Source organism: Sus scrofa, chromosome 6, assembly GCF_054392235.1.
Source record: "Sus scrofa isolate SSC_HxYL_T2T_F1_AM1 chromosome 6, Sscrofa_HxYL_maternal_Yorkshire_Landrace_v2.0, whole genome shotgun sequence".
Taxonomy (NCBI): Eukaryota; Metazoa; Chordata; class Mammalia; order Artiodactyla; family Suidae; genus Sus; species Sus scrofa.
The window spans coordinates 45957970-45982225 of NC_139388.1; the positions used below are offsets into that span (position 1 = coordinate 45957970).

General features: G+C 48.0%; 1 protein-coding gene across 2 annotated transcripts in view; it reads right to left on the reverse strand.

The window, feature by feature from the left end:
• LOC110261352 (uncharacterized) overlaps window positions 1-24256 on the reverse strand; it is a 600020-nt gene that overhangs the window by 259769 nt on the left and 315995 nt on the right. For both annotated transcript variants that reach the window (XR_014805973.1, XM_084960354.1), the window contains exon 6: window positions 2749-2895. Coding sequence is in view for 1 of the 2 variants with exons in the window: in XM_084960354.1 (XP_084816480.1) it covers window positions 2749-2895 (147 nt within the window). In the remaining variant the exon portion in view is untranslated. The remainder of the gene's footprint in view (window positions 1-2748; window positions 2896-24256) is intronic.

Consider the following 24256-nt stretch of genomic DNA (forward strand, 5'->3'; position numbering starts at 1 on the left):
CTGTTCCCACAGAGATGATCACACAATATCGGGTAGAGTTCTCTGTGCTCTAGAGCAGGTCCCCGCTGGCCTCAGTGTGCATATGGCCATCCAAACCCTCAGTCCATCCCTCCCACCCCCACAGACTTTAAAAAACTTACGGTAACCAAAGGAGAGAGGTGGGGGCGCCTTGACTCAAAGTGAACCAGCCCAAAAGAAATGTCTCAGAAGCATATTCTAGGTGATGGGATTGCTCATGAGACCCATTCATCCTATCTATTTGCCAGACCCCACTGGCTGAAATCAACCCTGATGCTTCTGCTAAGGACACTTGGACATGTGGGGTCCTCAGGACTAAGATTGGGGACCAAACTCCCTGCAGGCACTCAGTGAAGAAGGCAAGGGAAAACTAAGAAATACTAGGATTTGGGATCACAGATTGGGACAAGGAGCAGAAAGTACCAGAATCTCACAATGAACTGGCCATGTCGCCTTCAGCAAGAGGATTCCCTTCTCAGTTCTGTCCAGAGTTTTATGTCCAAATACTACAGGGCATCGTTGTCGTGGATGGCAGGAGACATACTCCAACCCTCTCCAGCCCCTCAGCCTCCCACACGGCCACAGAATGTTCACTTGGGACCCGGGAGACTGGCCGCTTCCCCATCTTTCTGGATCTGTTGTTCGATATAAACTTCAGACCCTGAGCTCTTCGGGATCCTGTTATGCACAAAGCCTGGCTCTGACTAAGCAAAACCTTTTGCTCTGAGTTCTAGAACTTGCTTTGAAAGTTTCGAAAGGATTGCTTCCCATGTCCTTTGGTTTTGCCTTGGCAAGTTTTCCTGGAACCGGGGTGGTCAGATGCCTCAACTGGAGGGAGGACTGGCAGGGGGCAGCCAGGGAAACCGGTAATGAAAGGAGGGAGGGGAATGACCTTGGTTAAAGTCTCAGAATTTTACTCCACAGCGCCCCCTAGTTCTGGACGGGACACCACTGACTCCATTTACAACTTGATTCAATGCCTCCTCCCTCACAGGACAACCCCATCAATCTCTATTCTTCCCCTTACTCTGCTCTATTTTTCCATCTTAGCACCTGTTTCTCTGAGATATTACAATATGGTCTTCTTTGCTTATTATTCCTGCCCCATCCCCAGCATTAGAATGGAAGCTCCATGAGAGAAAGGACTTGGTCTTGTTTACTGCAGGTTCTCAGTACCTAGAATGACCTGGCACATAGCTGTGGTTCGATTAATACTTGTGAACAAACAAGCGAATGAATGAATCATGTGAACTGAACATTGTTGACTTCCGGGCTCTCACGAGGCAAAGAGGCTACTCAATGCTGATGCTTGCCACCAAAGGACACCTCCTGCATCCTATGTCTGGGGGGAAGAGTCCAAACTCAAACTCAGAAGCTATTTGCAAACACGGTAATGTTGCAGCAAGGCCCTGGGCAACCCATCCAAAGTCCTGTTGAGGCAGCTTTTTGCTGTGCCCATTCTGTCAAATTCCAGATTCAAGACTGATCTCAAAAACCAACCAACCAACCAGTATAAAGAGACATTGATAGTGGGCAGAAGACCTAAATAGACATGTCTCCAAAGAAGACCCACAGATGACCAGCAGGCACAAGAAAAAAGCTCGACATCACTAATTAGTGGGGAAATGCAAATCAAGACGACAAGGGGGTACCACCTCACACCGGTCAGAATGGCCATCATTAAAAAGTCTACAAATAAATGCTAGAGAGGGTGCGGAGAAAAGGGAACCCTCCCACACTGGTGTGAATGTAAATTGGTACAACTAATACAGAAAACAGTATGGAGATTCCTCAGAAAACTAAATCTAGAACTACCACATGATCCAGCAATGCCCCTCCTGGGCATATACTGGGACAAAACTACAATTCAAAAAATACATGCACCCCTATGTTCACTGCAGCACTATTCACAATAGCCAAGACATGGAAACAACCTAAATGTCCATCGGCAGAGGATTGGATAAGCAGATGCGGTACATACACACAACAGAATCCTACTCAGCCATAAAAAGAATGAAATGAGGCCATTTGCAGCAACATGGATGCAACTAGAGATGCTCATACTAAGTGAAGTAAGTCAGAAGGAGAAAGACAAATACCATAGGATATCATTTCTATGTGGCATCTAAAATAGGGCACAAATGAACCCATCTACAAAATGGAAACAGACTTACAGACACAGAAGACAGACTTGTGGTTGCCAAGGGAGAGGGGGGAGGAAGTGGGGTGGACGAGGAGTTTGGAGTTAGTAGGTGCAAACCATTACATTTAGAATGGAGAAGCCATGAGATCCAACCTCCAGCACAGGAAACTTTATCCAATCACTTGTGATAGACCATGATAGAAGGTAATATGAGCAAAGAATGCATACACATGCATTAGTGGGTCACTATGCTGTAAGGCAGAAATTGGCGCAACATTATAAATCAACCATACCTTAATAACAAATAAAAAAAATAAATTTCCAAGAGACAGTGGTGGGAATGAGGAACGAACGGAGCTTCCCCAGAGAAAATCCCTCAAGGCAGCAATAAGCTCAGTGTGTTCAATCAGACTGGATGCACATCTAGGAGGACGGCTTCTGAAGATATTCCAAAAGGACTTCAAGGTCAGAGATTAGACTCAAAGTTTCCTCATGACTTTTCAAGGTTACAGTCGGTGGCAGACAGAATAACAGTTCCCGAAAAGGTCCAGACCTGAAGCCCGCAATCTATGAATGTGGTTACTTACATAGAAAAAGGGACTCTGCAGATGTGATGAAGGCTGCAAACTCTGGAGATGCAGGTAGATTGTCCTTGATGGTCCAGGGGAGCCCACACGAACTATTCGATTTCTTGGGGTTGCAGGAGAAGCAGCAGCCCCTTTCCTGGCTTTGACCTGGAGAGAAAGACATGAAGACGAGAGAAGTGTCAGAGACGCCACTCTGGTGTCTTTGAAGATGAGGATCATGAGCCAAGGCGCGAGGGCAGCCTCTAGAAGTGGGAAAAATGCAAGGAAATGAGTCTTTCCTAGAGCCTCCAAAAGTTCCGTCAGACTCGTGATCAACAGAACCGCAAGATAATAAATTTGCATCAGGTAAGCCACTGCGTCTGAGGTACTTTGGTACAGGAGCAATAGAAAACTAATACTTATGATTTCCTACTCGAATAAAAGAAAAATTGTGGGTCAGGAAACCTGAGTTCCGAGTTATTCCCCCTTTGACTGCCAACATGAAATAAATGAATTCCAATGAGGGTTTCCTACCCCAAGCTGAACAAATAAACAAGATGCCAGGGAGAACACAACACCTTCAGAAGGAATTCTCTGACCCAAGAGAGTTCGTAGTTAGTCCATTTAAATCCTGGAAAGTATTTGCTACTCTACTTAAATTAAAAATTTCAGAACCAGAAGGTGAATGCTTTTTTCTCCTATTTAGATTGAAGAGATTTGGGTGAGTCCTCTGAGTTCACAGCTGTCACAGTCACATGTGTCATTAGACCCAGCATCAAGGTGGGGACGAGGCTGGAGAACTCATCTCATTAATTCCTCTGCAGGAAGCGGTCCTCATATTTCTTAAGGTAAGGGAAGAAGACTTCCTTGAGAGTCGGAGGAAGGCAATACTTACAAAAATCAGCCAATTTCCAGGCCACTTTTACTGGTGAAATGTATTCTCTCTTTTTTTTTTTTTTTTTTTTTTGTCTTTTTGCTATTTCTTGGGCCGCTCCCACGGCATATGGAGGTTCCCAGGCTAGGGGTCGAATCGGAGCTGTAGCCACCGGCCTACACCAGAGCCACAGCAATGCGGGATCTGAGCCGCGTCTGCAACCTACACCACAGCTCACGGCAACGCCGGATCGCTAACCCACTGAGCAAGGGCAGGGACCGAACCCGCAACCTCATGGTTCCTAGTCGGATTCGTTAACCACTGCGCCATGATGGGAACTCCTTTTTTTTAAGCTTTATTGAAGTTTAGTTGATTTACAAGGTAGTGATCATTTCTGCTGTCCAACAAAATGATTCAGTGATCCATATCCACCCATCTCTTCTCTTCCAGATTCTTTTCCCACATAGATGATCACAGTATATTGGGGAGAGTTCCCTGTGCTACACAGCAGGCAATCTTAACTCCCAACCAAGAGGTTTTAACATGTTCATTTTGGAGCCATGGCAAATATTCCAACACATCGAGTTGAAAAAGGAATAACTTACCCCATGACGCACCCTGCGTACCACATCCTTATGCTATTTAATACCATGCTTCGGTCCCACACCCTGGGAAACCTCAAGCCACTCCATCAAACGCTGAGCCACCTCAGACTGAGACCCATATCAGATTCAGCCCCGTTTCGTCCGTCTCTCCATCTTCTATGTTCACCATCCCTGTTTCCCACCCAGCAAACTGACCTGAGTGTGCACACTCGGGGGCCAGATAAACAATGAAATCTTGGCCCAAATCCAGCACGGACTCAGGTCCACCTGGTGGCCATCGCCAAGTGCCTAAAATGTATAATAGAAACGGATATCCTTGGTCATTGGTAAATTTCTAAATTGGTTCCCGGGACCTTCAGGTGACAATGATCACAGGGCAGACAGCCAAATGGAAGTCTCTGCGACTGCTCCTGCACCAGCCAACAGAGACAGTGTGCATATGATCCAAGGGCGGCGGCCTCTGTCATATCTCATTGAAACCACCCAACATTCTGCCACAAAATTCAGAGAGATCCTGAAGGCTGACAATGGACAATCTTGGTAAGGGACATGCAACGCCCGAGGGTGGGAGATCAGCCCAAAGAAAGTTCGGAGACCTGCAAAACTGAGGAAGATTTTAGGGGTCCAAAGATACACCAGAACTTCTTTATAGCTTTTAAATAAACTTTAAATTTTTAAATAAACTTTAAAATTTAAAGCTTTTACATAAGCTTTAAGAAGATGCTCCCTGGTGGTCTAGTGGTCAGGATTCGGCGCTCTCACCGCCGTGGCCTGGGTTCGATTCCTGGTAAGGGAAGCCTTTCTTCTAGGTGGCTCCGTGGCACAATGGATAGCGCACTGGACTTCTAAATAAGCTTTGAGAAGACCCCTTTGGCACTACAGCCCCATGCAGTGATGACCTTGAAAGACAACAGGGAAGAAACATCTTCCAGTAGCCTGAACACCAGGCAATCAACCTGGTGATTCACACTGTATGGAAAAATAAGTGGCCTGACATCAGAATAGATAGGGAATCCTGGGCAGCAGCAAATGGCTTGGCTGCTTGTTCAAGAGTCTGGAAGGAAAATAATGGGGATACTGGAGACAAAAAGGCCAGGGAAAGAGTATAGACGTGGATCTGCATGAGGGGATCTACCCGCGGGTATAATGATTTTTGTATCACGTGACAATGCCCACCAGGAAGCACGGCAGACGTGCTAATGACTCGGCCACATAATATAGCCAGCTTCTGTCGTTGCCCATTGTGCTGGGACAACGGTCTCACGAATGGAGGGAGGGACATAGTAGCACAAAGTTTATGCATGGGGCCAGTACTACAGGATCCTATTTCTAAGCACAATCTAGCTGATCTGACTGTCCAATGTCCAACTTGCCAGTGACAGAGACCAACTGTTGAGTCCCTAACATGACCTCATACCCCAAGAATGCTGCCATCTACTTGGGGGCAACTCGATTACATTGAACCCGCTTCCATCCTGGAAAAGGCAGTGATTTGTCTTGACTAGAATTGAGACATATTCTGGATATGAGTTTGCCTTTCCTGCCTGAGTTTGATATTAGCTAGCCCTACTCCCAAGGGTTTAGACCAAAACTGGATTTCACAGAAAGCTGTATTGTACCAAGGAACCCACTTTTTAACACAGAAGGTGTGACAGTAGGGTTATGAGCATGAGGTCCCCTGATGCTCTCACTCCCCACACCACAAAGGAAGTGCCCTGCCTGATAGCACAATAGAACAACCCTTTGAAAATACAACTCAGGCCCCGACTTGGAGTTGACACCCCGAAAAAATGGCATATCCCTCTCCAGGTTTCAGTACACACCCTAAAGCAATGAAAATTATATGATTCTCTGTCCCTGATCAGTTGAGGACATAGGCTCAGAAAGCAGATATAGAGCTAGGAGTGGCCCCACTTACCACGCCTCCCACTGACCCACTTGGGGAGTTTGTGCTTGGTGTTCCTACACATCCAGAGGTTCTAAGTCCCAGACTGAGAACTCCTGCACCAGCAGACTTGGCAAGAATCCTGTTACACTTTTTAGCTACCGCTGTCACCTGTTCCTTTGGGGCTCCTATGTTAAGAGTCTAGTGTAAAAAAAAAAGGGGGGGGGGAAGAGATAGGGTTATCGTTATATGATGGGAGCAGCCAGCTGATCTACTGGGACATCTCTTGCCCCTGGCGCCCTCACTTGAAAACAGAAAGATGAATGAGTAACCAGGGCTAGAAAAAGACGTGGTGACCAGAGGGCTCTTCTCTTTAGAGAGGAGGGTCTGATCACTGGATGTGTCCCTCTGACCAAGAGCAGTGCAAGCCAAGGATAAGAAGAATGGCTAGTGGAGGGCAGAGATGAGAGCAGATGTGGCCGGAGACCAGCTTCAGTGGTGAGGACCCACTAACTCTTCTTAGAAGTCTCCTCTGGGAGAAGAAAAACCCAAGGATCCTGGAAGAGCTGTTCACAATTTTATTATACGAAACAAGAAGATCTACATTGAGAAAGGGCTGGACTGTCCTGGGCGGTATGTGCTACTCATCCCAGCCCCTGAGACTATAAGTATCTGGGAAGCATCCTCAGCTGAAGAGAATAGCCTTATCCCAGCTCATACCCCTCCTCAGAGGAAGCCCAATCCATGGACTGGTTGATGAGATGGGGGTAGGTACAAGGCCCCAACCTCTTGCCTCAATGTGGGACATCTCTGCAGAGGTATTCCAACTCCAGGATGCTCCATAGGATGTGCTGAGGCCTCTGAGGCATATAATCAGGGAGGAAAGGCAAACTTCATGGTTAAACGTCTCCCTCTGCCCAATCTTGCACTCCTTACGCTTTGCAGGTGTTTTCCCTAAGAGCATCCCCGCCCCCAATGAATGTTCTGCACACAAATCTCTGAGCATCTGTTTCCCGGGAAACTTGGCTTATGATAAATGCTTCTTTTCAAAGGCAGATCTGTTTGTGTTACCACGTGTTCATACACGTGCATAACGTCTCCTTACTCCCTGTTCCACTGGGGACAAAGACCACATTTTTACCCTGGCCCATAAGATCCGGTTTGGTCTGGCACCCACCAATCCATTCCTGCAGATCCTCTGTGCACACCTCTGCCTTTTGCTCTTTTCCAGCTTCACTGATCTTCCTTGCAGTCCTTAAGTTAAGACACATGCTTTCTTTTGCCCCAGAGACTTTGTACACACTGACTCCTCTGCATAAGATCTGTGAGTTCCCTTCTGAGATCCTTTACCCACAGCAGGTAAAGGATCCAGCATTGTCACTGCAGTGGCTTGGGTCACTGCTGTGGCTCAGGTTTGATTCCTGGCCCAGGAATTTCCACATGCTGCAGACGCAGCAAAACAAAACAAAATAAAGGCTTCTGTTCTACTCACCCTTCAACCTCCAGACCAGTGTCCTCTCTGGAGGAGCCCTTGACCTTCCAGACGTGATCGGATTATTCTGTCTTCTGGGCTCCTAGCACTAGGTACTCCTTCTTTATAACACTTAATAATTTGAATTATATATTTGTATCATTATTTAATTAATGTTTATTTTCTGCTCACCATGACAGCTCCAGCACCTGATTCCAGTGCCCAACTCATAGATGACAATAGATATTTGTTAAATTAAGAGGCTAATTCCTTCTTAAACTGGATTCAAACCCCTCCCATCCATAAATCGTCTTTTTCGCTGTAGCATGTCTTTTGTAGGTATTTTCCCCGTCTGGTGACTTAAGTGACAGTCACAGGACCTAGCACACAGTAGGGGCTCGGTACACGATACCTGCATTGACATCTTACATTGTTAATACATGTGGGTTTTTTTTTTTTTTTTTCCTGTTAGACAGTGAGCGCCTTGAAAGAAGGCGTTGCCTCTTGTCTGAACTTCAAGCGAAGAGCTTGGCGAATGTTTATTGAATTAAATCCTCAGGAAGTGTGAATGTAAACATCTGGCTATTTTGAAATGTGGAGATGCTCGGGTTTTTATTTCTTCCAGACAGTCTGTATCACACAGACACACACGCTGCTAACATAGGGTGTCAGAGGTCAGAGGCTGCTGATCAGTTCATATTTACGCTTCCCGATCCGTGCTTAGAAAGCCTCCCTCTGAGGGGAATGCGCCCCTGGGGTTCGCCACTCTTGCCAAGTGAAATGTTTCAGAAAGGTCTCGGGTCCCGTGGACACGGCGGCGCACCCCATAACAGAACCCACAGACCCAAAGGCTTCCCGGGCTGAGCTGAATGCAGGGAGAGGGTCCACAGCGAGTTAGCACCAGACGCCACCATGCAGGATCTGTGTTCGGTGTTGCTGGATATTCTGATTTTTTCCAAAGAATCCAGACCTGGATTTGTAGTGAATCCTCCCCATGTTATGGTTGTCCTCAGTTTGTTAAAAAAGGACAGAAAAAGAAAACAAAAATGAGGTTGTGATATCCAAACAAAATGTGACCACCCAAGAACCAAGCTCACGGGCTTGCAGGGACCCTCCGTTGGAAGTCAGCATGCAAAGCTTCCTCAACCTCCCTGAAAGACCAGGCGGGGCCCCAAGAATGTCCATGACTCAGAAATGAGTCAATTAGGCCACATGCTCCACTTCTCCTATCCCAGGTGTCCTGAATCCCACTGTGTACCTGGCAATTCTCTCGCCCCCAAACAAATCATTTTCACTGACAATTTGAAGCCAGCAACCGGAAAGGTATTTTGCCAGAATTTCCATTTCTTTCAAGACTGGGGGGGAACCAAGCACCGTGCTCTCTTTTACATCTTACCACATGCTTACTACCCGTATATGACATGTCCTTACTACATGGACATCTTACTACATGTATATGACAAATTCTTTTAGTTTATTTTTTGTCTTTTGAGGGCCGCACCTATGGCATATGGAGGTTCCCAGACCAGGGGTCTAATCGGAGCTGTAGCCACCGGCCTACACCACAGCCACAGCAATGCCAGATCCGAGCCACGTATGCCACCTACACCACAGCTCATGGCAACACTGGATCCTTAACCTGCTGAGCAAGGCCAGGGATCGAACCTGCAACCTCATGGTTCTTAGTCGGATTCATTTCCAATGTGCCACCATGGGAACTCCTGTATATGACAAACTCTTTGTTCATATAATCACACCCTGAGATCCGAATTTTTGTCTAGTTGCCCAAGCCCAAGCCGGGGGACCTGCCTGACCTCCGGAAGCCTTGATCACCTCCTCTGCTGATCACAGGTTTGAAAGTGACAGTTGTTACCTTCAGATGAGCTTCTGGAGCAAAGTGCTTCTCTACAGAGCATCCTGGCCAAGGACGAGGCTGCAGTCTACCACGTTCGGAAAGCGAGCTTGGAGGCGGGCACCCGCAATCTCAGAAGTCCCCAGGTCCATACAGGACCCGAACACATTGCAAGGGGGCCTTTTAGAAGCCCTGTGCAAAGAGCTGGGGGAAATACACGGCGGCTGCCGGAGTCGTCCTGCACCTGCTCTGGGTTAGAAGCTGCTGTTTTCCGGTGGAATCTAACCCCCTTCTCCCGCACCAGCCCCAGTCACCGCCGCTTGGTAGCCGGCAAAGCCCAGCCACGGGTCATGGAAACTCACCTCCAGTTACTTTACACGGATTCAGGAAACAGGTCCCCAAAGAAGCAGAGGCGGAAAACTACAGGAAATGTGCACACATTCACCATGAAATACCCACCCAAAGGACAAACTCGGTAATCCCACCAATGATGTTCCAAACCCGTGATGGCTAGCAGCCGACAAATACCCGCAGACCTCAATCCATTTTTATTGTATTCAGGCTGCAGTGTTGTATTTCCTGCCTCCCCTTAGCACCACACATACAGTGTACTTGAAAACAAAAATCTATAATATTGATCCCGCAATGTCACCACAATTATTCTTTTGAAACAGCCATTGAAAACAAATTACATCTGCACTGCCTTTTCATCCGCCCGCTGTGAGTGAGCAATGCTCACGGTGGCCTCCAGCACCCTGGCGTTAGCACTGTGTCACCGCCGACAGGACAGCCCGGGGGGAAAGCAGATGGGGGAGGGGGGCAGGGGGCGAGGATGGAAACCAGATCAAAGGGCTGTTTTAAGAGGGCACCGGGGTCTGCCCAGCCCAGCCTCAGTGGCGTCCGGGTGGGGTTTGGACCCCGTGTGGCTGCCATCTCGGCGAGTCGGAGAAATTCTAGGTCTGCAGACGGCGTGGCTACTGGCGTCCAGGGACGCCTCCCAGCTCAGTAAACCAAATGCTGTGTTGGACAGATTAAACAGACAAAGATAGAACTACAGCTTCATGTTCAGATACTCAGTTTAAAAATCAAATGACAACAAAGATTCTTTGAAGCAATGCGGTCTTCACCTGATGGCACGTAATTCGACTGACCCATGGCAGTATCTTGGATAGAGCGGTGGGATTTTAAAGCAGCAGAGATGCCCACAGTGCCAGCTCTCTCTACCGCAACAGACCCTTAGATGACCTTCCTGAAGAAGGCTGGTTGTCCTCTTTCCCAGAAGGTTGCATTCCAGCAGCTCCAGAGGTAGCCGAGACAGCGGTGTCACTCACCATCCGGCCATGGAGCTGAGACCTGGTACCTACGTGGAGTCCCAGCCCCCTGTAAGATCAGGAGCCCACCCCCACCCCGACTCCCTAATGCCCCAGGAATGTCTGCTCTTGGGCACCTGCCTGTTTGGTTTTGATTGTCATCCTTAGAGAAATTCTCCCTGCACTGTAATTAAATTCCATGCCACCGAGCGGTGGGCAAAGGGAAATTCTTTTGTTAAGGTTTGACCACACAAGTCACCGTGGTGGCTCTTGCAGGCGGGAAGTGATAACTTTGGAACATTAAAAAAAAAAAAAAACCAATAGCCTTGTTGACATGGACATGGGAACCTAACCCCTGAAGCCTCCTGGTATGACGCATCGATTTTCCTGTCCGTGTACAGTTCTAAAGCCATCCATTCTGCATGGTCAGGACTCAAAGGGCCAGAGAGAGGAAAAAAATCTGTTCTCTCTGCTGTACCTCCAGGCAAAGTTGAGAAATAAATTCTACATTTCGAGAGATGATTTGTTCGAGCCGTGTTTAAGAGAAGATGATTGCATTAAAAGGGGGAAAAATATTTTGTTCCCCTGACCCCCGGAACCTGCAGCCGCTGATCCTCATGCAAAACTCCTGACACTCTAGACGTGGCCTAGAGGAGATGAAAAGCAAGGGCGGGGTGGAGGACCCAGGAATTGGGGAGCTTATTTATTATTCTCCAAATAATCTTGCCGAGCTGCCCGAAAATTGCTCAAATAATCCTGTCAGCCCACCTGTCATGCCGCCGATCCCTCTGCCACTGTTATTTTGCGAGAGCTGCTGCTCCTTCTCGGTGGAGGGCTCCTCGTGAAATTGCGACACTCCCCTGCCTGCTTTCTGAGCGTCTTTTCCACAGGTGAAACAGGCCAGACTGATTCACCCTTCAGGGCCAACCTGAGGGTCATTGTCACACTGTCTCTGACCCACTGTCCCTGCCTGCAATGGAGCCACTGGCAGCCAAGCAGCAAAGGGCTCCCTGCTGGCCTCCCAGCCCCTTCTCCCACACTCCTGGGCTTCCTGGGGTCCTCATTCTAAAATGCCTTTTGGTCCCCCAAATCCCTTTCCCCCAACCCCCACGCCACAACTTCGGGTGACGGAGCATGAGGCCAGGCTTTGGGGAGACGCGCTGAGACACTGCAGGGGACTCCGTGTGCCACCGGCCTCCCACGTTCAGTACTTTTTGAGTGTTTAGCTATGTTAGTTCCAAATAAAAAACGCATTGGTGGCAGTCAGGAGGCAGAGCCCAGAGAAGTGGAAGACGAGTGTTTGAGCTGCAAATTTGCAGGGCCGTTTTGCAAAGTAAGACATACATCATTTCCTGGTGCAGAGGAATAGTGAGCCATCTCAGGGAAGCCAAAAAAAAAAAAAAAAAGGAAAGACCAAAATCATGCAATTTTCCTGACCTAGACAGAAAGAAGGACGGGAGGAATCCAGAAATAGAAAATGCTAAATGTTCTTACAAGGCTTGTCTACATAAACACAGACCCCACAGAACCCAGGCGGATGCAATGTGAAGGGAGCAGCAGGCATGCCCACCCCGTCACACACCCCTTCCTACCAGAGGATTCCATCTGGCTAGACCTACAGAGGTAGTCTTAAATTAGGTTGGTGTGAACGTGTTTGTCTATTTATTATTAAAATACTTACTGCTCTGCCTTTTGGAGTCGATGGACAGATGATTTAGGAGTGGAAATAGACTAGAAACAAAATTAATGCAAATAATGTGTGGATTTTTTTTTTTTAGCTTGATTAGCCAAGCCAATGGAAAATTCTAGAAAACGTATACAATTATTTTAACTGTCACAGGCTGGCAATTGTAATTGACATGATTTGTACGAGATGCAGTGTAATAACTGAATATATTAAAAAAAAATCTCCTGCCTTGATTACCAGGAGAACATTACTAGTGCCACAATATTATTAACAACACAATTATCGTGCCATCCCCAGGATACGCTTTTAGCACTTCAATGCATTAGTGAACCTTTGCTAACGAAGAAAAAATTAAAGTACAGCAAATTTCAAAGCACCAGTTGTACCCAATATCATTAAAAATTTATAAAACTTCCCCCGAACATGACAAGTGTTTGGTTTAAATGAAGATCAGCCACAAGGAGAAAGCAGAAATCTTGTTCCCCTTTGTCTCCTTCCTCACCCGATCCCTCTGCCTCTCCCTCTTTCTCTCTCTCTCCCAGACCTCCCCCAACCAGGCACCACCTCAATCCAGCTGAAATATGTAACCATTACAGAGTGACAGCTTGACACACAATGACCCGTCAGAACATTCATCTCGCAATGTTTTATTTTAGTGAGGAGCCCAACTGCAGAAAAAATAAGCAAGTTGTTTCAAGGCTTGGAAGGAGATCAAACATTTCTGGCATCCCCACTTACCAGACCTTTGATTTACAATGGACTTGTCAGAGGCCGATTAGACAGTGTGTGCTTAAAAACCTACAGAGGCTCCTCCACGGCCCCCAGCCCACCGCCATGTCCCCCATGGAGAGCATCTCTTTGTTTCCGGAACCAGCAAGCCCGGCTGAAGCCCAGAACTTTGCACCCTGGCCAAAGGGCCAGGCAGCCTGTGAAAGGCGAGCCGGCTCCAATTAAATCCCTTTTGCCCAAGTGCAAAAAGAGAGAGAGAGAGAGAAGGGAGCAAGCAGAGTTCCAGCCTCTTTACCTCTTCCTTCCAAGTCAAAAGTTATCATCTTCTCCCCAGGGAAAAAAAAAAAAAAAGATACCCAGCAATTGCTACCACCAGTGAGCTTTCTCAACCTTATTCAAATGGAAACACTCAGCTTTAAAAAAAAAAAAAAAAAAATGAGTTGGACCCAAAGTGCAGGTGTTTAAAATATGTTCGTGGTATTACGATTTTTGCTAGTAATTACAACTATGAAAATGGCTGGAAATATATTGTTTCAATTTGTATGGAGAACAATCGCAGAGAGAGAGAGAGAGAGAGAGAGAGAGCGTAGGATCTGTGCCTGGCATTGGAATGTGTAATTCCTTAACCCTATATGGCGGCACAGGCCTCGCTGGAGCAAATTATGAATACACGTGTTGGGAGAGCTTGAGTAGTAAATTTGGGTTTTGTGCATCCGTAACAATGCAATCTGACATGTGTGATTTATGGAATATTAAGTTAATACAGTATTATGAAATTAGCTTAATGTACTAAAGCTGTAATTTTAAAGTGAAAAACAATGGGACTAGACATAAACAATATCAACATTAGCATTTCCTGAAAGCTGAAACCAGTTCACTCAAAACATGTCTGGAGAGTCACAGAGGCATCTCTCCTCGAAGGGGCCCAAGTCTCAGGAAAGCTGCAGACCCCAGGGCAATAGTCTGCTCCAATAGGCCCACTGCTCGCCATCGCCCCAGAGCAGGATACACCAGCCACAGGCCCCAAGCACAAAGCCCACCCCCAGCCCTCAGGGAATCACCAGGAATGACCCAGAGCGCTTCCAACCAGAGGAACCTCAGGCCAAGGTCAAAGGGCCTCCTCGTACTGTGTGATTCACCCTGCAGTATCTTTGAAATACAATCTGGAGAGAGAGGGCTGGCAAGCCAGAGGCAGCCCTGGAAACTTCGGGGCTTGGGCCTGGAATGAATGAGACTCTGAGGCCAAGAGAGTCTTGGCTCAAAAGAGCAAATCCAGCTGCATGGTCTGAGAGGGGCAGGCTACCAAAGCAGCAAAGCCTTGTGATAAAGGGACTAAGAGGACTTCGGGTTACAGCAGGACAAGGCTTCCCCGAGCCAGCTCACGACCCTGGGGAGGTGGTGACTGGGTGAGGGGTGAGTTCCTCCAAAGCTTCCTGAGTGGATGGACTGGGGCCAGATGAAGGTTCCCATCATCCCCGAGCCTCCCCCATTTACACGATCTCCTGTGCACCTAAGCAGCAAACCCTGGGCTGGAGGATCAGCCCCTCTCACCGCGTGGCTAACTAAAATCCCATGTTCTGCAAGGAAAGGGAGGAAACCGCTTACAAAATACGACCATGGCTTTCTTTGCTTTCAGCTCTGATGGCCGGAAGCTGCGTGAACGAATGTGAATGTCTGCAATCACGACGTGGGTCTTTAGGACACTTTGCTTCCCTGGCCCAAGCATGTCACTCATTGGAGGGTATTGGGATAGTAACCCAGACAAAATGTAACCCAGACAAGCCTTGAAGAAATAGACTTAAAGAACTGTACCTGGGGAGTTCCCTTCGTGGCTCCGAGGTTAATGAACCTGACTGGGAACCATGAGGCTGCGGGTTCGATCCCTGGCCTCGCTCAGTGGGTGAAGGATTCAGCATTGCCGTGAGCTGTGGTGTAGGTCACAGACACAGCTCGGATCCTGCGTTGCTGTGGCTGTGGTGTAGGCTGGCAGCTGTAGCTCCAATTCGACCCCTAGCCTGGGAACTTCCATGTGCCTCGCGTGTGGCCCTAAAAAGCAAAACAAAACAAAACAAAACAAAACTGTACCTGGATAAATTGGAGCATAAAGGGTCTGCTCAGCACAGGTCCTCAGTGGCCCAAGATGTGACATTAATATGGTCTTAATATCCTGCAGGAGCAGTGAGGACCCATGTTGGTTCCTGCCATTTGGATGAATATGAAAGCTATTTGATAAAGGACAGGATTCCAAGGACCCACGCCCAGATCCCCGTACCATAGGAGGCCATGGCATATTAAATGCCCCACGGACTGCCTTGGAAGAGACACACCAAATTCCACGGTGCTCCCCTGTGCAAAGGCCCAGCCCCTGTACATGCTTATAAACACTGAGAGGACGGTAAATGCGTATGCGTGCAGTTTTTTACGCCGCTTTCTTTGTAAGATTCCTTATGTATGGCTTAATGGGGTAATCGGGATTATTTCATTTATCTAACATGTCACAGTGTCTTCATATTCCCGTAGTAAAAGTAAAAGCACTCTCCTTAAAATAAATGAAAAGTATATGTCAAAGTTAGAGATGAAACAGTTGCCGAGTCCATGCTGGAGAAAAATCAATTCGCAAATCTCGCGGAGAGGTTTCGGGCCTCCTCTGTCTTGCAAAGGCATCTGGCTGTTTTCTGTTGGTTTGTTGGCTTTTATTTTCAAGATGCCCCGCATTTATTACAGGAGCCAGAGAACCCAGAGCTGAAAGCCAATACTAATGTTTTAATTCCATCAAGTATGCTTCAATTCTCATTTTGCATGTTGCATTAGGAACTCAGACTCAGTCAATACCTCCCAGCGTCAGTACTGCGGTCAGGCACGGGGGCTTCACCTAAGCTGACAAACGCATATGCCCAGAAGCACAGGATAAACGGGCTCGGACAAGAGAACCTGCTCACCGCTCTTCCCTTCGCCAAAGAGCAAATATACCGGGCACGTTGCACCACACATTTATAGAAAGAGAAGGAGCACCATACACGTGGTTCCTAGTATGAGTGTCTTTGGACAGACTCACCTTTTTTTCCTCCGAAATTATTATTATCCAGGAATAACCCAACTGCCCACAGGTGCTCCACCCCAGCAGCAGAGCCAACCAGACACGACCGTTTACTGGCTCCCACCTGCACCCGCACTTGTGCCTCTCCCTGAGTGAACTGTCTTTCTCCCTGCTCGGCACAGAGGAAGGATAAGGTGGGCAGCTTGCTTGATTCTCCAAGGCAAACATGTCACCAATTTTAAACATGTAAAATAAGTAGATGCTTCACGCTCAGACTGTTGTTTGTGGTCACCTACTCGAACCAAGAAATTGTCCATCACTGTAACCTTTTTTGTCCCTGAATTATAAATCAAAAGAGTTTAACTAGAGAAGAGGAGAGAAGGAACAAGCCCTGACGGCAAGGGTCAGGGTTAAAAGTTTTCTAAATTCAAAGTCCAACCACTTAAAAAAAGAAAATTACACCAACAGTGAAAACAATACACAATGCATGAAAAGTAGGTGTGTGTGTGTGTGTGTGTGTGTGTGTGTGTGTGTGCGTGTGAGAAACAGATGGGCATCCTAAATTCCTTCTATTCTAATAAAAACTTTCAAAATAAAGTCAGAATGCATGCCTTGATCTCTAAAAAGCAGTGTTTCATGAACTTCAAGACCAGCCCTCTGCTTCCGGCCTCCAGACACCCCTCACTAATCCTTCTGGAAGAGTTAATAATTCAACTCCAGAGCTGACAGGTGTATAGATGACAATTCTTTCTTAGAGCTGCCCCTCAATTGGGAGTAACAGGAGTCTGCAGGTTTACCTCTCCTCTGAACAGCAGAGCCACATCGGGGACTCAGACAGGAAATGCAAGCAGAAGAAAAAGACCCTAAAATAGGTGAAACGTCCCCAGACCTGGCCATCGGCTCTTTCCAGCCGGCAGGTACAGGGACCCCCTTTCTTGCCCCACTTAGCAAATTATGTATAAACAAATTACCTTCCTGGGCCGTTCCCTCTGAATTACTCCTTGGTCTCCGAGTGGTTTTTCCATCAGGACAAACCTTTTCTTTTCCCTTATGCACCAGCAAACATACTGATACAATTTAAAGGTCATGTTCTTTTCAAACTGACAGACCCTCCAAAGTTTTGACGAGAGGCCCTCCCAGCCTCACACCCTACAGGCGGAAAGGAATTAAGTAAAGCATCACTTGCTGGAAGGTCAATCATGTGAACTGATTAGAAAATGCATCGGCGGAGAGGGGGTGCCGTGGCAACGTGATAGCGGCTCTTCTCCAAAGGAGATGTCACACCGCCAGGCAGAAGAGCCCCCGACGCCGGGGTGGGGGGGACCACGCGAGGGCCAATGAAGATGTAATTACCGTCCCGCAAGAAGCCGCTCCTTTTCCAAATCCCCCGTGAACGCCACTTAATTAGTCTCACCTTTTTATTCACAGACAGTCAAACTTCACCCCAAACCCCAAGACGGAATTAACGGCGCCTCCTCCGAGAAGGACGTTTACCTGGTTACGGAGGGAACGCTGATGGGGTGGACGCTGCATAAATGCATTGTGTGCAGACACTGATAGGCTCGTTTGCAGTTGTGTTTGTGTTATCGAGGGACAGGCAGTTCATGATTCCCCCCCCCTTTTTTTCAATCTGTCTCTGGAACCAAAAGGGGAGTGATTGAAAGGGTGCTGCATTGTCCACCACGTCAGCAGATGCTGTGCTCTGGGAACTCAACCAGGACATGGAACATGCTTCTGTATTGTTATTGTTGTTGTTATTTGACTTTTTTGCTTTAATGACTTTGTCCTTCAACCAAATCCTGGTAAGTTGCACTGAGACACAATGGTGCTTGACGGGCACAGGTCAAGAGGTTCTGATGTTCTCTGTCCTAAGTTGTGTGCCCATGATGATGTCATCTGTCACAGAGGAGGGTGACTTTAGGTGTCTTTCACACACTCCCAACCCAGCTGCAGCCTCCCTGCCAAGGCCCTTTCTTGGCCTCTCCCTCCTGCCTGCCCCCCCTCCTCCCTCCTTGCTGTCCCCCTCCCCCTGCCCATCCCTCCCCCCACCAACCCTCCTGATTTATCTGAGGGTCTCTCTCTTCAACAGGGGCTCTCTGCACCTCCAGATTTCAGGGAAAAAACAGCCCCACCTCCAAACGTTTATCCACCAAGAACTGCAAGAATTAAGCTCAAGAAAAAAAAAAAAATTGTTGTGTTGTGATCGCACACACATCCTCAAAGGCAGCCCCAAGCTTGTTAAATTTTTATTGGAATGCCTTGGCTTTGAAGCTTCCCTCCTGGTTTAATTGACTGCTGAACACAAGTCCACAGCCTCGGATGCCCCTCTCATGGGCGGCTGGGGCTGTCATCCTGGAATTCAGTCATCAAATAGTTTTCCTTGTCACTCTTCTTTCCTCAACCTCAAGTCTTTCCAAAACAAAGTGTCCCCTTCCCCTCCCTGCCCCTGACTCAAACTGGTGGCCGTTTCCTCCAGCTGTCCACACCCCTCTTTTCAGACCCACCCTCCCAGACTCCTTCCTGCATGCCCCGTGGCCAGTGTGTACTGTGGCTGTGTGTCTGTCTGCCCTGCGGGACCCAGAGAACTCCCCAGATCAGAAGGTCACCAAAGTCATAGTCAAGACATACATACCAGTGCCGTCACTATGAGAAGCCCGCTCAGAAATTATAAGAAAAAAAAAGCAGTCATGTTCTAATGAAGGCTACACTGCCGGTTCTCAGAATGTGACACTCAACATCTCCTGTCATCCCTTTGCAAAATCTTATGGCAGGGATAATTCAGTGTGGATCAAAGAGTTGATCAACATCTATGGATCAACTTTCACAGTCAAACACTCCAGGTATTGGCTGGAAATGCAAAAATAAGATATAGCCCTGCTGTCAAGGCTCTCTCAGTCTGATCAAGAGACATTAACTGGGGGTTCCTGTTGTGGCTCAGCGGTAATGAACCCACCTGGTATCCATGAGGATGCAGGTTTGATCCCTGGCCTCGCTCAGTGGGTTAAGGATTCGGCATTGCCATGAGCTGCGATGTAGGTTGAGGACTTGGCTGGGATCCTGCCTTGCTGTGGCTGTGGTGAAGGCCTGCAGCTGTAGGTCCCATTCAACCCCTAGCCTGGGACCTTCTATATGCCGCAGACAGGGCCCTAAAAAGACATAAGAAAAAAAGAAAAAAAAAAAAAAAAAAAGGAGCAAGGCATTAACGGTGTGGCATTCGGGAAGTGCCGCAGGTTGGCAGAAGCCGAGAAGGAGCACATGAGGATGGAGAGCAAAGGAGACAACGATTTTTCGCTGATTTTTTTCCATATTTTCATCTGGTCTCTTTTCGAAATGACCCACGTCTGATTGCTGCACCAGAAACAGACTCCAAAGGACACTGAGACGTGTGCTAGGACGGGCACAATCCAACCCTCTCTGACGTCCCCATGTAAGAGGGGCCTGACCTTAAAGTAGATGAAGGGGGCACCTGCGGTCCTTGCTGAACCCATCGTCCTCATTTCTGGAAGAATCTCTAGGATCGCCGGCTGCTCACAATTGCCAGAAACCCAGTGAGTCCAAGACCCTGAAATGGCTGGGCAATTTCCCTCACTTAAAAGTTTTGTTCCTAGAAGCAGCCGGAGGGTGATTTACAAATGTTTCAAATATCTTTGTTCAAAGGCGAGGCCCACTTCCTCCTCTGGGGGGTTGACCCTTCTCTTCTCTCTGCAGACCTCAGGCCTGTGCTCCTGCCACCTGCAACGCAGAGCTGGTGGCAACCTCCTGGCTCCCCCTGGGGCCAGGAAAGGGCTCTCTGTCACCGGGGCCGCGGGACACTGGCCAGCTTGCCCCAAAGGGACATTACAGGCGACAAACCCAGACGGGGGGGAGGGGGGGTTCCTAGGTTTTAACTTTTTACCACACTTTGATTATCAACAACTGCCTTTGAAAATACTTTTCATGGAACTTCTATTTAGCTGTTTTCATGACAGAAGAACCCTCTGTGCTACAGCTGAGCCGCCGCTAAGCTTTTAAGGCAAAACTTTTGGGGCTGGGTCTATAGGAAACATTGAAAAGACACCAGATTGTTGTATTTCCAATAGTGTGTGTGCCCAACAACGACAGCCTCATGTGTGAAGGTCTGATGGGTACAAGGCCTGCTTCAGCCAAGAAGAATGCACGGGGTTGACCCAGCCTTGAAAGAGGCTTCATTGAGTGGGCAACCCTGAGGAAGCATCTGGGAGAGACAGTGGCCCCAGATGGGACACATGGCTCAGCCCAGCGCTGTGCACTGGGCCCCTCACCCCGAGAGTCTGAGCACGCGCCCCAAAAATGCAAGGCTGGGGTTCTGCCGTCAGAAACCCATCGTTCTGGTGCTTTGGGTTAAACTCTGCCCCTTTTCTTCAAGGATACAGCAGCATGAAGCTGGATATTTTCCTCTCCTGTGCAAAAGCAATAAAAGCCGCCAGCCTGGGCTGTGTATCCTTGCCCGTGCCGTTAACAAGACACATTCTTTTTTGTTCACGGCAAGTAGTGTAAGTTGCTGTCTTATGTCACAATTTCTGACAAGCGCTCGAGCACAAAAACAGTATCTTGGCACCAAGAAAATGACCATCACTTAAAAAGATGAAACTCCCAAGGACGCCAAAAGGGTGAGATTTCACGAGAGATATGCACTCAAAAGCCAGCCCCTCCCCTGTCCCAGAACCATCCCAACGAAGCATGTCAGAACTGGCCTGGCTTATCAAACAGGCCCCGTTCAAAGCAACCCCTCCACCCGGGGTTGACATGCAACAATTCCACACCCCTCGCGCCCCGAGCCCGCGGCTTCCTGACTGGCAAAGCCAGACTGAGCACAGCCCCGGTCCTCCTCCCACTGGTTATAATTTGTTCAATTGCATTTTGCTCCTGCATCCCTGAGAAGATGGAAGTCTCAGTTCAGGGTGTCACTCACATCAGCATGTATCACAAAAGCCTCCTGCATCTGGACTACCTTTAAGACAGAACATGTGGATGGGGGAGAAAAAAAAAAACAAAACAAAACAATGGCTTTGAATTTCATTACCTGAAATTCAAATTTTTTTAAAAATACAGATTAGTTGAAGTAAATATGGCATCTATGAACATATCTATCTTGAAGAGGCATAATAAGAAAATGTCTGAAAACTGTGGCTTTTTTTATTTTTCATTGAAGTATAGTTGATGTACAGTGCTGTGCCAGCAAAGTGGCTCAGTCACACACACACACACACACATATATATATACACATTCCTTTTCTTATATTATCTTCCGTCATGGATATTTCCCTGTGCTGTACACCGGGACCTCATGGCTTATCCATTCTAAATGTAATAGTTTGCATCTACTGACCCCACACCCCCAGCCCATCCCACACCCCACTCCCCCCTGGCAACTGCAAGTTTGTTCTTTCTTTGAGTCTGTTTCTGTTGTGTCGATAGGTTCATTTGTGCCATAGTTTAGGTTCCACATATAAGTGATATCATACGGTATCTGTCCTTCTCTTTCTGACTTAAGTCCACTTCATATGAGAATCTCTAGCTGTATCCATGTTGCTGCAAATGGCATTATTTCATTCTTTTTATGGCTGAGTAGGATTCCATTGTGTTATGTACCACATCTTCTTAATCCATTTATCTACAGATGGGCATTTAGGTTGTTTCCATGTCGTGGCTATTTTAAATAGTGCTGTGCAATGGACGTTGGGGTGCATGTATCTTTTTGAGTAGTAGTTTTTTCCTAATATATGCCCAGGAGTGGGATGGCTGGATCATAGGGTAGTCTTATATTTAGTTTTCTGAGGAACCTCCACACTGTTGAAAACTATAGGTTTTTTAAATGAGAGAGTGAACATCAGCCTAAAACCCAGGCAGGACTCTTTTACCATAGTTGCCATAAGAATACAAGGAGAAGCAAACGCAGTACCTGTAACGAGAGCACGCGAAAAATCAGCACCTCCAGCACGTGACCCAGCAGGCCCTTGGACTGGGAGAGGGAGGGGTGAGCATGACAGCCGCTGGGTCCCCCTTTGCTATCCCTCCCCCCCGATGGAGCTCCCTGATGGCACTCAGCCCTTGAGCCTACAAAGGGAACACTAATTTGAAAGTCAAAGTCCTTTTTGCAACAGAACTGACATTCCCAGATAAAGTTCAGACTTAATATACTGAGTCTCCGCGATATTGTACATTGACAGGATAAGCTGTCTTTAATATTTCTGCGTTTAAAATTACCAACAACTGTTCAAGTTTAGATTGCAGCATGTTTTGCTCCGGGGGAGCGGTACCCAAGTTAGATAAAGTTCAAGTCTCCTCTCCAGAGGCTCATGATGTGCATGCAGCGTGGTAAAGAGGCAGGGCTGTCACCCAGCCACGCCTACTAATCCAGAGCTCCGGGGCCATCCATCCAGGCTACTCTCTTCACTCCACCATGACATGTAACTCTGGACCAAGGTCTCTCTCCACCAGTGATGCCCAGCGCAGTGCACACCTGCATCCTCTGGCCTTTCATACCCAGAGCCAGATGGAAGCAGGGCACATGGGCTGGCACACCTCATCCACCCACACACAATCTGAAGTCCCAGATTCCTGGAGAATAGGTCCCTGCCTTCCTGCTTGTGTCCCAGGGCCCTGGCCAGGTTACATACACCCATCGGACCCGCAGAGATGGGCTGAGCTCCAGGATTGCGAGTCAGGGACTTCTCCTGCCCTGCTCCCGCAGGGGAACACATACTGTCCCCTACAACCAACAGAGCCGTCTTCCAACCCAGCACAGGCTCTGTGCTGCTTAAAGAATGAAAGTGAGGGAGTTCCCATCGTGGCTCAGTGGTTAACGCATCCGACTAGGAACCAAGAAGTTGCGGGTTCGATCCCTGGCCTTGCTCGGTGGGTTAAGGATCCAGCAGCGTTGCCGTCAGCTGTGGTGTAGGTTGCAGACACGGCTCGGATCCCATGTTGCTGTGGCTCTGGAGTAGGCAGGCAGCTACAGCTCTGATTCAACCCCTAGCCTGGGAACCTCCATATGCCGCGGGGAAGCAGTCTGAGAAATGGCAAAAAGACAAAAAAAAAAAAGAATGAAAGTGAGCCTCCATTAAGTAGGGAAAGAGGGGAGGGTTTCCAGCTGGCCCTTCCCCAGGGAGCAAGAGCTGATGGCCTCGGCTGGCTTCCCTAAGAGGAAGGGGAGAGAAACCCGCCTGAATGACCCAGGAAAGCTAGAAATGGCAGGAGAATATGTGCCTGGAGAAAGAACATTCCTGAAGGCTGCAGACAGGAGGATGGGAAAGGTGGCCGGGCAGGGAGACAGGTGTGTATGTGTGTCTGTGTCTTTCAACTAGGCAGTTCAATATCAGGTTATTTTATTTGACAAATAAAACTAAACTGCATATTTATGGACTAATGATGTGAGCTATTGCTCTTTTATTCACATCCACTGCTGTTTAAAGACCGACTGTAAATATTCCTGGGACTTTTTGCAACTTTGTGTGGCTTAGGTAGGCGGCCCCAAACATGGCCTTGCAGCTCTAATGACAAGGACCCTGCCTCAAGGTCAAGGTCACGCCTCACCTCCTTAAGAAAAGCCAGGCACTGATGAAGAAAGTCTCCTCTCAAAGGCCACAGAACCATGTTTTCAGCAATGAGTCAGAGCCAGCTGGAGGATGCTGGGCCCTGGTCCTAAGAGTCAGCCATCACGAGGAGTTGGCTGCCTGGGCAGGGAGAGGATGGGCGCATCCATCCCACGCCCAAAGCTGAGACACAGGCTGATGGACGCCCACCCCGAGTGAGGGCAGTTTGTCCGCTCTTGGTCCGGTATGAGTTAAGAGCCCACAGTTAGAACTATAACGTGTTCTCTGCCATTGGATTTCAATGCACCTGCTACCAAAACTCAGAGTGGGAGAAGGAGGCCACTCAGGGAGAACACAGATCTCTTTGTCTCTCAAGGGAGAAAAGAGCTATAACAGAGAGAACAGGTTAGGGATGGGAGGATTCCCTCTGGGTCCATGCATCCTGCCCAGAGGATACTGAGCTGGTGGGAGTGCGCACAGGAGAAGGCTGACCCTGGAACCAAGCAGAGGCAGGTTGGGCACCAGG